The sequence below is a fragment of the Phascolarctos cinereus genome, unplaced genomic scaffold (assembly GCF_003287225.1).
Source record: "Phascolarctos cinereus isolate Bilbo 61053 unplaced genomic scaffold, phaCin_HiC Scaffold_4;HRSCAF=312, whole genome shotgun sequence".
In the NCBI taxonomy this organism is placed as follows: Eukaryota; Metazoa; Chordata; class Mammalia; order Diprotodontia; family Phascolarctidae; genus Phascolarctos; species Phascolarctos cinereus.
In genome coordinates, this window is record NW_027555847.1 from 486894897 (window position 1) to 486907120 (window position 12224).

The window sequence follows — 12224 nt, forward strand, 5'->3', positions numbered from 1 at the left end:
GCAGCTCATTTTACAAGTGAGGAAACTGAGGTAGTCAGGGTTAAGTGAATTGTCCAGGGGTCATATAGCTAGCCTGGGTTTAAACTCAAGAAGATGAGTTCCTAACTCCAAGCCAAACACTTAGCTGCCCTATGTTTATAAGTATATTGCTCTCCAAAGAGGCACCATTAAAACCCTTTGTTATCTGTTTCTATAAGATCATCTTGGGAGCCATGGATTTTTTTCCTTACTTCGCTCTATTTATTCATGTTCTAATTCAAAGTTATTTAGCATACACATAACCTTAGAGTGGGGGCAGGGTTCTTACTAATATTGTATAAGGAGAACAGACTCCCAGCTGCTGTGCTTTTGGGGGGAGGTGACCTTCTTAGGGCTTGCATATGTTCTAGAAATCAAATCAGTTTACCTTGGATTCTAATCACCTGTACTTACCCCATCCTCACTGGAGGAAAACATCAGGAGTGAAGAAATACTCCTTTGCAACAGCTGCAGGAAAAGAGACAACAGGAGAGTGTGTTAAAATCCCATGAACATGAGCACTCATGTTAAAAATAGTCATGTTCTGAAAATTAATATGTTAAGTCTAGAACCTTGTGTCCTGTCTTTTATATCATGGCTTAGACATCTGCAATTATCAGGATCTCCTCATGGTCTTTATTTCAGTCATATACATGGAAAAGCCCTCCCCTGGGCCACGCTCACTTTTCTCAATGAAGTTTCCAGGAGTTTCAATCAATACCACCACACAAAAACACCCCCTCAGTTACTGATGTAGAGTATCCCCACCTCCCCTAGGCCATGGTGCAAGCCAGATGTAAACAAACTTCTCTCTCAATAGTTTAATTCATTCATACCTTTACTTTCATATTACCCTGTGGTCTAGAGGGGCAGGCCAAAACCACTTCTAGGTGCATTTTGAGAAGGGGAGATGTGACAGTGAGGGTGCATCGGCCACAGTGAAAGGATCCTCTGGTATTTAAAAATTGAGCAGCAAGATTGAAAACAAAACAACAACAAAAAAAGAGTCAGATATGTGAGAAATAGATATGCTTTCATATACCCATTAATATCTTCAACCTAGTAGGACTAACATCTGCTATGTTAAAGAGTATAAAACATTTTTAAAAATCTAGACATGTGATTTCATTCATATAGGAAACACCTGGTGCACATCTGCAATTTATAGTCTTAGGGAGTTGCCTGGGGGTACTCATAAGCTAGTGACTTGTCCAGGGCCACCCAGACCGGTGTTAGAGGTGGGATGTGGAGGTCCAAAGCATTCACGCTATCTGCCACCTCCACTACTCCACGCAAGGCAACCCTATTGCTGCTCCCTAATTGATTCTCCATTACACTCCCCTCGGCAGCTGTTCAGAATCCTTTCCCCTCATCTCACACACTCTTGCCTTCTCCCACCTCTCAGCAGAAGACCCTACCTCATATTTTATTGGGAAAAAAAAGTCCTCCATGAGCTCCCTCTTCTCCCCTACTCTATATCACAAAACCCTTTGCCATTATCCCCAATTCTCTCTCTCCCTTTTACCCAAAGGCTTCCCATTGTGCTTGCACCCTTGATCCCATCTTCCCCAGCAGATCTCGACAATCTCATCTCTTCTAATCCTGATCTTCATTCTCTCTCATATAATCCACTGGTTCATTCTGTTGTCTCCCAACATCCTTAAAAAAAAAAAACAACCCTTCATTTGACCCGCCCATGCCCTCTTGCCATTGTCCTCCATCTTTCTTCCCATTAACAGACAAATTCTCAGAAAAAGCTGTTTGTATTCAATGCCATCACCTCCTCAACTATCACTCACTTTCATATACCTTGTATTCTGGCTCTGTGACTTCAGTACTCAAATGAAACTGTTGTCTCCGAAGTTATCACTGATCTCTGTATGGTCAAATCTGATGGCATCTTCTTTTTGACCTCTCTGCAGATGTTGATACTATCTTCCCCCACTCCTCCAGGATACCCTCACTTTTCTTTTCTTTGCTAGATCTTCATCTATATCCTGTTCTCTAACTTTGGGTGTACCTCAAAGCTCTGTCCCAGGTCTCTTCTCTTTATCACCTCATCAATTATCATTTGATAAACAGTTTTGGGTTTTTTTTGGAGATGATTGCCAGATATCCAATCTCATCCCCTTTCTTGAGCTTCATGATCACCAACTGCCTACTGGATTTTTCAAATCGGATGTCCAGTAGCACCTCACACTTAATATACACAAAAAGAACTCATCATCCACCTCCCCCCCCCCACATACTCCTTTTACAAACTTCCCTGTTTCACTTAGGGCACCACTATCCTTCTGGTCATACAGGTTTGCAACCTTGGAGTTCTCGCTTGTCCCTCATCTCACAGTCTTGTTTATTCTACCTCCACGACAACTCTTGTATCTGTCCCTTTCTCTCCATTCACATGACCAGCATCCATGTCAGGCCCTCATCACCTCTCAGGGAAGAGAAGGGTAAGGAAGAGAAAAAAACATCTCTAAGGTACCTACTATGGACCAGGCATTGTGCTAAGTGCGTGTTTTTTTTTTTCAATAAATATTTTATTTGATCCTCACAACAACTCTGTAAGGTAGATATTGTTATTATTATGCCCATTTTACAATCAAGGAAACTGAGGCAAACCAGTTAAGGGTCATACAGCTAGTGCCTGAACTATTGCCATACCTTCCTAATTGTTCTCTCTGCCTCCTCTCTCAACTCTACAAAGCTCTCAAAGTGATATTCCTAAAGCATGGGTTTGACCATTTTATACAAGGTGGTGGAAGGGGCATACACAGTCAGTAAATTTCAGTGACTTTCTATAGCGTCTAGCACCAAATACAAATCCTGTGTTTGGCATTTTAAGTTTTTCACCACCTGGCTCCTGTCCTTTCCAGCTTTATATTCTAATGCTCTTCTTCATATTCTCTTTGGTCTAGTGACAGACAAGCCTCCTTCGCTCTTCCTCACCTACGGCATTCATTTCCCGTCTCTGTCTTTGCCCAAGCTGTCCCCCATATCTGGAATGTGCACCCTCAGAATCCCTCATTTCCTTCAAAGATCGGCTAAAACACCACCTACTACAGGAGGCTTCTCCTGATCCCCCTAGCTCCTAATGGCTCTCCTCCCCAAATTACCTTATATTATTTTATTTATACCTTATCTGAGAGGCAGTGTGAGATGGCCTCAAAGTAAGGAAGATTTGGGTTTAAATCCTACTTCTGATACCCGGGAAGTGTGACCTTGGGCAAATCATTTAACCTCAGCTCTCCAGGCATCACTAATATCATAAATTGCAGTGCTCTCAATGATCTGCATTGCTAGAGGACATTTCTTCATCTGGAGTTCCTTCTAGCAGTGAAATCACAGGTCTGGCTCCAAACCCCCAAATTCTGTAGTGACTTAGATCTTCTATGTACTTACATGTGTATATGTTGTCCTCCTTATACAAAATTAAGTCCAAGAGTTCCTTTCGGGAAGAGACTAATTTCATTGTATTTATTTGTATTTGTATCTCTAGTGCCTGGCATGCAGGAAGCGCTTAATAGATGCTTGTTGACTGACTGATTCCTGACTACCCACCATGACATCCTGTCATCCCCTTAGTGTTAGTTATTGGTTGCAAGAGAATGAGGTTCCAGTGAAGGGGCAATACAGAATAACAGCTAGGGCATCCCCCAAAATGTTCACATCAGGGACAGAAAATGATAGGAGAAACAGCCAAATGGAGCACAAACACAAGGCCCTTCATGGAGGGTTGAGAACCAGGGGTACCCCCACAGCTCCCTGAAGAAATCAAATTTGCCTTCACTTAGCTTTGCTCTTCTCTTGGCTATACAGTAAGCTGCTGAGATTTATGGGTAGCTTACACTCATTGTATTTATCTCTGAAATGCCAAGAAGGGAAGTTTCCGCTTCTAAATGAAAGTCACTAACCCAGTTTACTGAAAGGAGCTGTTTTGCGTTCGCAAGGCAATGACGGTGCTCATCTGTGTGTGTGTGTGTGTGTGTGTGTGTGTGTGTGTGTGTGTGTTATGTTTTTTCCATAAAAAGTTCCTGCCTACTACTATTTGGCCGTTTGGCTTCTATGTCAACTCTGACATCCCCCAGCTGGAAGGGACTGCTCTCAGCATCCTCCCCCCACCCCTTCATTTGGATCTCTCAGAGGCACTCACCACATTCTCATTTGTATTACAGTTATTTGTGTCCAAGGCAGTTATACCTGCTGTGCTGGTGTATAAGCTCCTTGAGGGCAGGGACTGTACCAGTCTTTATGTCCTTGCATTCCCAGGGTTCAGCACACAGTAGGTACTTAAGAAATGTTGATGAAGAGGACATCCAAAGAGGAGGCAAGAGAATTGACTGGGAAAAGCAGTGAACTGAAACTAGCCAGGAGAGCCGGGATTAACAGTTGTTTGTGTAGTTCAGCAGACGAGGAATCTCTGTGACAAGTAGTTGTTTTGTTTTTTAAATCTGTTTATTAGACACTTCAGTAGAAAAAGGGCTGTGGCTGCTGGCCACATGGTGTGTACGCACTCATTTACAAGCACGTTCCTTAATAGCAAATACCAATGTCAGATGACTTTTGCTCAGTCTTTTTTTTTTTTCCCCCTAAGGGAAAAGCCTGGATTTTTTTTTCTTCCCTAAAGGACAAATTGTACAGCCATCAGGATTTCTCACTTGCTCTTTTCTGGCCCCAATCTTCCTTCATCCTCTTGGCTGATTGTAAATGACTGGTATTTAGGACAAAAACATCCCAATCTGTCCTCCCCCATATTTCAGGTAGGAGGAGCCCTAGGAAACAGCAGCATCCCCATGCTGCTGAGACAGAACCCAAAATGTATCAGAGCGTTTTCCAAGGGCCACTGGGGGCTTAGTTATTTCTCCAGCTATGCCTGTCCTTTAGGCATCTCCTGATAATCACGCTGAAATCTACTTGGGCTTCTGGGCAGTCAGATCCTTCAGGCAGGATGGAGCATGCCCTTGGCAGTAAGAGGGAGGGAGGACAAGAGCTACATTAGTCTTTCCAATTTCCTTTTGGACTTCCTTCCCGCCTTACTTAGTGCCTTAGAGAGGGGCTTGAAAGAACAGTACACATTGGTTCTTACCTGTTTTCTGAGAGGTCCTGCTCCAGTTTCCCATTGCCACATCTGTTACATACAGGCCAGGAAAAAGCAGTGTTCTCGTTCACGCCAACCACAATGCCTATACGCAATAAAAAAGACAAGCAATTGACAAGTATTGATTAAATGCCACATATATACCAGGCCCTATGGCTACAGAGACAAAAAAGAAATGATCTCTGCTCTCTAAAAATTAATTCTATCCGGGGAGATACCAAGTACACATACAAAAAAAAGGTAATTTTTAGGGGTGGAGCCTACACTGTGTTGCAGCCAGCTTGAATTGGCTCTTGAGAGCTAATTATTATACTTTTAGTGTGAACACTTATACCTCAGAAATTGGGAAATGTTATAAATCTGGGCTTGGTTTATTTATTTTTTTGCTGATCATCTAGACTTCAGAAAGTGATGGAGAAAATGTTAATAATGTAGGTTAAATTAAAAAAAAAGTGCCCTGAATACCACTTTGTTCCCTCTCCCCACTTCTGAATGGTTGTTAAAATTTACAAGCACACCCCTGGGTAAAGGCTCTGGGACCTGGGGAGGGAGCAGACCAGGAAGGGCCTCATGGAGGTAGTAGCACTGAGGCTAAGCTTTGAAAGAAACAAGGATGCTCTTTGCATCCAGAAAAAGAACTGGTAGACAGAAGTTTGTATAGAATGATTTTTATCATATTTGTGTCTAACCTTAGCCATCTCTAGAGTGGAAGGGGAAGAAAAAAGGGAAAAACAGAAATTTACATGATAACTTTATTATATATTTAAAAGGAATAGCAAGTTGTACATAACAGATTTGCAGTTTCATGGGCAATCTTTTTTTTATTATTATGTTATGTTATGGAAATGCTTGTTTTATCCCATAAATTAAAACTAAACTAAAATAAAATAAATAAAAGAAACTAGGGATTCTAAGAGGTGAGGATATGGAGAGAAGACAATCCATGCATGGGGGACAGATAGAGCAAAGGCCTGGAGATGGGAAATGCAATATCGTGTTTGAGGAACAACAGCTAGATGGCCTGTCTGGATGTCCAGGAACAGTGTGAAGGGGAGTAATATATAAATCTGAAAAGGCTGGCTGGAGCCAGGTTGTGGAGGACTTTAAATGCTCTACAGAGGTGACTGTATTTGATCCTGAATATAATAGGGAGCCAGTGGAATTTATTAAGCAAGAGAGCACTCAGGAGTATCACTCAGATGGCTCTGGAGAGGATGGACTGGAGAGGGGTGAGAGACATGGGTCCCTTGCCTCATTAGGAGGGCCACTGCTATAGTGCAGAAGAGAGTTGACATGGGTCTGGATAAAGGGGGTGGCCATGTGGAGAGAAGGGGTCAGATACGGCAGATATATAAGATCTTGGGTGAGGGAGAAAAACGGGTCAAGGATGACTCTGAGACTGTGAACCGACATGACTGGAAGGATGTTGAGGCCCTTGGCATCAATAGGGAAGTTTGGAAGATGCAGTTGATTTTGGTTATCAGAGCTAACTCTGAATTGCTCCCCTCAACGTTATGAATGATCTCATAACTGCCAACTCTACCGGTCTTTCTTCGACCTCTGCAGCCTTTGACAATGTCGATCACATTTCTTCCTGTACACTCTTTCTTCTCTGGGTTTTCGTGATACTACTCTCTCTTGTGTTTCATTATAAGCCTCTAACAGTTTCTTCTCAGTCTCATTTGTTGAACCATTATCCATGTCCTGTCTACTAACTGTAGGTATCTCCCAATGCTGTCTTTGGCTCTCTTCTCTCTCTGACCTCATCAACTGTCACGGGCTCAATGAAAACCTACCTTTCTCTCTCTCTCTCTCTCTCTCTCTCTCTCTCTCTCTCTCTCTCTCTCTCTCTCTCTCTCTCTCTGCCTCTCCCTCCCTCCCCCTCCCCGCCATTCCCCTTCTTCAATGACTCTCAGATCTATACATCTAGCTCTAGTCTCTCTCCTTAGCATCAGTTCCATTGATCGCCACTTGCCTATTGTATATTTTGAACTGGACAATCCTGGAGGCATCTCAAACTCAGTATGTCCAAAACAGAAATCCTTATCTTTCCTCTAAAACCTATTCTATCTTCTGAACTTCCCTATTACTGTTGAGGATACCACTACTCTTCTAGTCACTCAGGTTTACAACTTTGGTGTCATCCATAAGTCCTCATATTCACTCCCCCATATCCATTCAACTACCAAATCTACTCATTGCTACCCCTATTTCTCTCACAGATAGCCCTTCTCTTGATTCACATTGCAGCTCCTTTAAGTTCAGGTCTGGATAGCTCTCTCCTGAACTATTTCAATTGTTTCCTAATTTGTTACCAAGCCCCAAGTTTCTCCCTACTCCAATCTGTCCTCCACAAAGCCAGCAAAGTGGTTTTCCTAAAGCACATGTATGGCCATGTTACCCTCTTTACTCCATAAACTCCCAGTAGATCCTAATTTGTTTTAGTATCAAATATAATCTCCTGTGTTCAGTATTTAAAGCTCTTCACGATCTGACTCTATCCTATCTTTTTGGCCTTCTTATATATTACTTCCTTCTACAACACTTTATAGTCTAGTCTTACCTGCCTATTTTCTGTTCTTTATATCATGAGATCTTACAGACTAAGTACATTGGTGCCAAGGGGACAAGAGAGATTGGAGCAATCTGTTCTAACTAATTCCACATAATTCTGGAAGAAGGCAGAATTTTGTAAGGGATTAGAAGAATCAATCAGCAAATATTAATTAAGCACCTATCACATATTAGGTGCTATGCTGGGACACCAAGATAAAACTGAAATCATCTCTACATTAAAAGAATTTTCATTCTCACCATGCTAATGCAGGAGACAACATATACATCTATAGATATATACACAATACATACAAAATGGATTCAAGGTAACTGTGAATGAAAATAAGGTAGGGGATCAGGAAAGGCCTCAGGCTAAAGTTGGTGCTTCACATGAGTGTTGAAGGAAACCAAGGATTCCAAGAAATTGGGAGTAGGAGGGAGGAGAGCATTCTAGGAATGATGGAGAGCCAATGCAAAGGCACAGTGCTAGAAATCGAGTATGAGAAAGCTGCAGTTATTGGAAGTTCCTTTTTGTCCCCTCCCTTTGTTCTTCCCCTAACTTTCCCGCCTAGACCTCACTGGGTAGCCAGGAGAGAAGAACAACACAGACGCACACACCACTTGGATGAGATGAGAGTCACCAAATGCAATCCTTCCAGGGAGATGGACACCCACAAAGCACTTCCTGTCTTGCCCCTAAAACAGTGAGGAGTCAAGGATGACATGTAGATTGCGAGCCTGGGTAACTAGGAGGATGGTGGTGCCCTTAAAGGTAACAGGGAAGTTCAGAAGGGTTTGAGGGAAAAGAGAATGAGTTTAGTTTTGGACATGTTAAATGTAAGATGTCTATAGAACATCCAGTTTGAGATTTCTTTTTTTTTTAAGATTTAAATTTATTTTTAGTTTTCAACATTCACTTCCACAAGATCTTGAGTTCCAAATTTTCTCCCCATCTAATCTCTCTCCCCACCTCAAGACTGTGTGTATTCTGAATACCCCTTCCCCTAATCTACCCTCCCTTCTATTTCCCCCCACTCTCGTATTCTCTTCCCCTTCTATTTTCCCATAGGGCAGGACAGATTTCTATACCCCATTGCCCATCTATCTTATCTCCCAGTTGCATGTGAAAACAATTTTTAACGTTTGTTTTTAAAACTTTGGGTTCCAAATTTTCTCCTTTCCTCCCTCCCCACATGCCCTCACTGGGAGGGCAAGCAACTCGATACAGGTTATACATGTGTAGTCATGCAAAACACTTCCACAGTAGTCATGTTGTGAAAAACTAACTATACTTCCCTTCATCCTATCCCACCCCCCTTTATTCTATTCTCTCTTTTGACCCTGTCCTTCCTTAGAAGTGTTTGCTTCTGATTACCCCCTCCCCCAATCTGCCCTCCCCTCTATCATCTCCCTGCTCTCTTGTCCCCTTCCTCCCCTATTTTCCTGTAGTGTAAGACAGATTTCCATACCCAGGTGAGTGTGTATGTTATTGCCTCTTTAAGCCAAATCCAATGACAATAAGAATTACTCATTCCCTCTCACCTTCCCCCACACTTCCCTTCTACTGTAAAAGCCTTTTCTTGTCTGTTTTATGTGAGATAATTTAGCCCATTCTACCCCTTCCTTTCTCCTTCTCCCAGTATAATCCTCTCTCACCCCTAAATTTTATTCTCCACATATCACCTCTTCATCTTCACCTCACCTTGTGCCCTCTATCTATTTATCTATCTAGCCATATAAATTTTTTTCCAACTACTCTAATACTGACAAAGGTCTCATGAGCTACAAATATCATCTATCCATGCAGATATGTAAACAGTTCAACCTTAATAAGTCCCTTAGGATTTCTCTTTCCTGTTTACCTCTTCATGCTTCTCTTGAGTCTTGTATTTGAAAGTCAAATTTCTGTTCAGCTCTGGTCTTTTCATCAAGAATGCTTGAAAGTCCTCTATTTCAATGAATATCCATTTTTCCCCCTGAGGGATTACGCTCAGTTTTGCTGGGTAGGTAATTCTTGGTTGTAATCCTATCTCCTTTGCCCTCCGGAATATTATATTCCACGCCCTCTAGTCCCTTAATGTAGAAGCTGCTAAATCTTGTGTTATCCTAATTGTGTTTCCACAATACTTGAATTGTTTCTTTCTGGCTGCTTGCAATATTTTCTCCTTGACCTGGGAACTCTGGAATTTGGCTACAATATTCTTAGGAGTTTTCCTTTGGGGATCTCTTTCAGGAGATGATCGGTGGATTCTTTCAATTTCTATTTTGCCCTCTGGTTCTAGAACATCAGGGCAGTTTTCCTTGATAATTTCTTTCTTCCTTCCTTCCTTCCTTCCTCCTTCCTTTCATTCTTTCTTAGGCAACTGGGGTTAAGTGAGTTGCCCAGGGTCACACAGCTAGGAAGCATCAAGTATTTGGTTTGAGGTCAGATTTGAATGCAGGTCCTCCTGACTTCAGGGTCTGTGCTCTATCCACTGTACCACCTAGCTGCTCCCATTGATAATTTCTTGAAAGATGACGTCTAGGCTCTTTTTTTGATTGTGGCTTTCAGATAGTTCAGTAATTTTAAAATTATCTCTCCTGGATCTATTTTCCAGGTCAGTTGTTTTGCCAATGAGCTATTTCACATTGTCTTTTATTTTTTCATTCTTTGGGCTTTGTTTTACAATGTCTTGATTTCTCATAAAGTCACTAGCTTCTATTTGCTCCATTCTAATTTTTAAGGAAGTATTTTCTTCGGTGAGCTTTTAGACTTCCTTTTCCATTGGGCCAATTCTGCTTTTTAAGGCATTCTTCTCCTCATTGGCTTTTTGGACCTTTTCTGCCATTTGGGTTAGGCTATTTTTTAAGGTGTTTATTTTCTTCAGTATTTTTTTGGGGTCTCCTTTAGCAAGCCATTGACTTGTTTTTCATGATTTTCTTGCATCACTCTTATTTCTCTTCCCAGTTTTTCCTCTACTTCTCTTACTTGCTTCTCAAAATCCTTTGAGCTCTTCCATGGCCTGGGACTGATTCATATTTTTCTCGGAGGCTTTGGATGTAGGAACTTTGACTTTGTTGTCTTCTGGTTGTATGTTTCGATCTTCTTTGTTACCAAAGAAAGATTTTATGGTCTGACTTTTTTGGCACAGTTTGCTCATGATCCCAGCTAATTACTTGAGTTATAAACTCTTTGTTAAGGTAGGGGTCTGATTCCAGTGTGAAGAATGTACTGTCCCAAGCTTTGGGGGTTTTGTGCGGCTGTTTTCAGAGATACTTGTAGGGGCCTTAAATTTTCCGTTCTTCCAAAGTGGTATGTTCTAAGGAGAGGTGTTTACTCCTTTCCTGGCCTGTGCTCTGGTCTATGAGTGACAACAAGCACTCTTTTCTGTCTTGGAACTGTGAGGAAGATTTTCTCTGCACCGCTACTACAAGCTCTACCACACTAGTGCTCCTTCTCACCCCAGGACCACCAGCTAGAACTGTGACCCAGATCCAGGCACAGGCAAAAAAAGAGATTCCTGTCTTAGCACCAGCAAAGAGATTCCTGCAATAACCCTCTGATCAGCCACTCGATTTCCACCTCATCTGTGAGCCGAGTGCTCTGGAAGCAGCTGCCACCCCAAGCATGTGAAGACTTCCCCTAGAGGAACGGATGGGTGAGAACCATTTGTTCCAATGACCACAAAGGCAGCTGAAGCAGGCGCTGTGGAGTGCTTAGAGCTTGGTCAGGCATCAAAGATGCCAAGGTCATCCACTGCATCCCAGGCCATCACCAGTCATCTTGACTTCTGTCCTGCCACTGGCCTTTGATGACTCTGGAGGAGAGAGTGAGGCTGAGGACTTGGTACAACTCTGTGTCATTTACATCCAATTCATGATCACCCAGTGACGTCACTGGTTCTCTTCAAAAATGGAGGATGAATAACAACAAAGCCCCAAAAGGGAGAAGAGATATGTACTCTTGGGCTGTGGAAAGAGTCTTGGACTTGGAGTCAGGAGACCTTCTGAATTAAACCTTAGATAAACACTAGCTTTGTAACCACAGGCATGCCATTTAATTCTGAGCTTTATCTATAAAACATGGATCATAATATAGATGTTATTTATCTTTTAAAAAAGCTACTGTGAGAATAGTGTTTTCCAAACCTGAAAGTTCCATGGAAAGGTAGACTATTATTATTTAGGGAGAAGGGAAAGGAATAAGCATTGATTAAGCTCCTACTATGTGCCAGGCACTGTGCTAAATACTTTACAAATATCTCATTTATTATAAAGTGTATTATTTATATGCACTTGGATTTTTTTAGAAGTATTTTTAAAAACATTTCTATCCCTCTACCTGTGCACACTCTGCCTACCCCAATAGTCTCTAAGTCCATCAAAGGGATGAGTTTATCTTCCATTTCTTTGTATATTTCACCTAGTACAACGGTCCGCACAGTGTCATCACTTGGTGAATATTTCTAAATCAAAATTTGGGTCTCAGTTTCCTTCCTGGGGAGCTCTGGCTCTTAACAAGTAAAGAGTTATTAAGAATATACACACACTTACATACACAGACACAGAGAGA

At 41.9% G+C, this 12224-nt stretch overlaps 1 protein-coding gene across 8 annotated transcripts in view; it reads right to left on the bottom strand.

Moving 5' to 3' along the window:
- Positions 1–12224, bottom strand: part of SPIDR (scaffold protein involved in DNA repair) — a 551334-nt gene that overhangs the window by 16018 nt on the left and 523092 nt on the right. For 5 of the 8 annotated variants that reach the window (XM_020992493.2, XM_078153426.1, XM_020992496.2 and 2 more), the window contains 3 exons: positions 5105–5201; positions 855–969; positions 433–486 (listed from right to left, as the gene is read on the bottom strand). In XM_020992493.2, coding sequence (XP_020848152.1) covers positions 433–486; positions 855–969; positions 5105–5201 — 266 coding nt within the window. Of the gene's footprint in view, positions 1–432; positions 487–854; positions 970–4329; positions 4979–5104; positions 5202–12224 lie in introns of those variants that run through there. The other 3 variants (XM_078153428.1, XM_078153429.1, XM_078153430.1) reach the window with 2 other exon arrangements.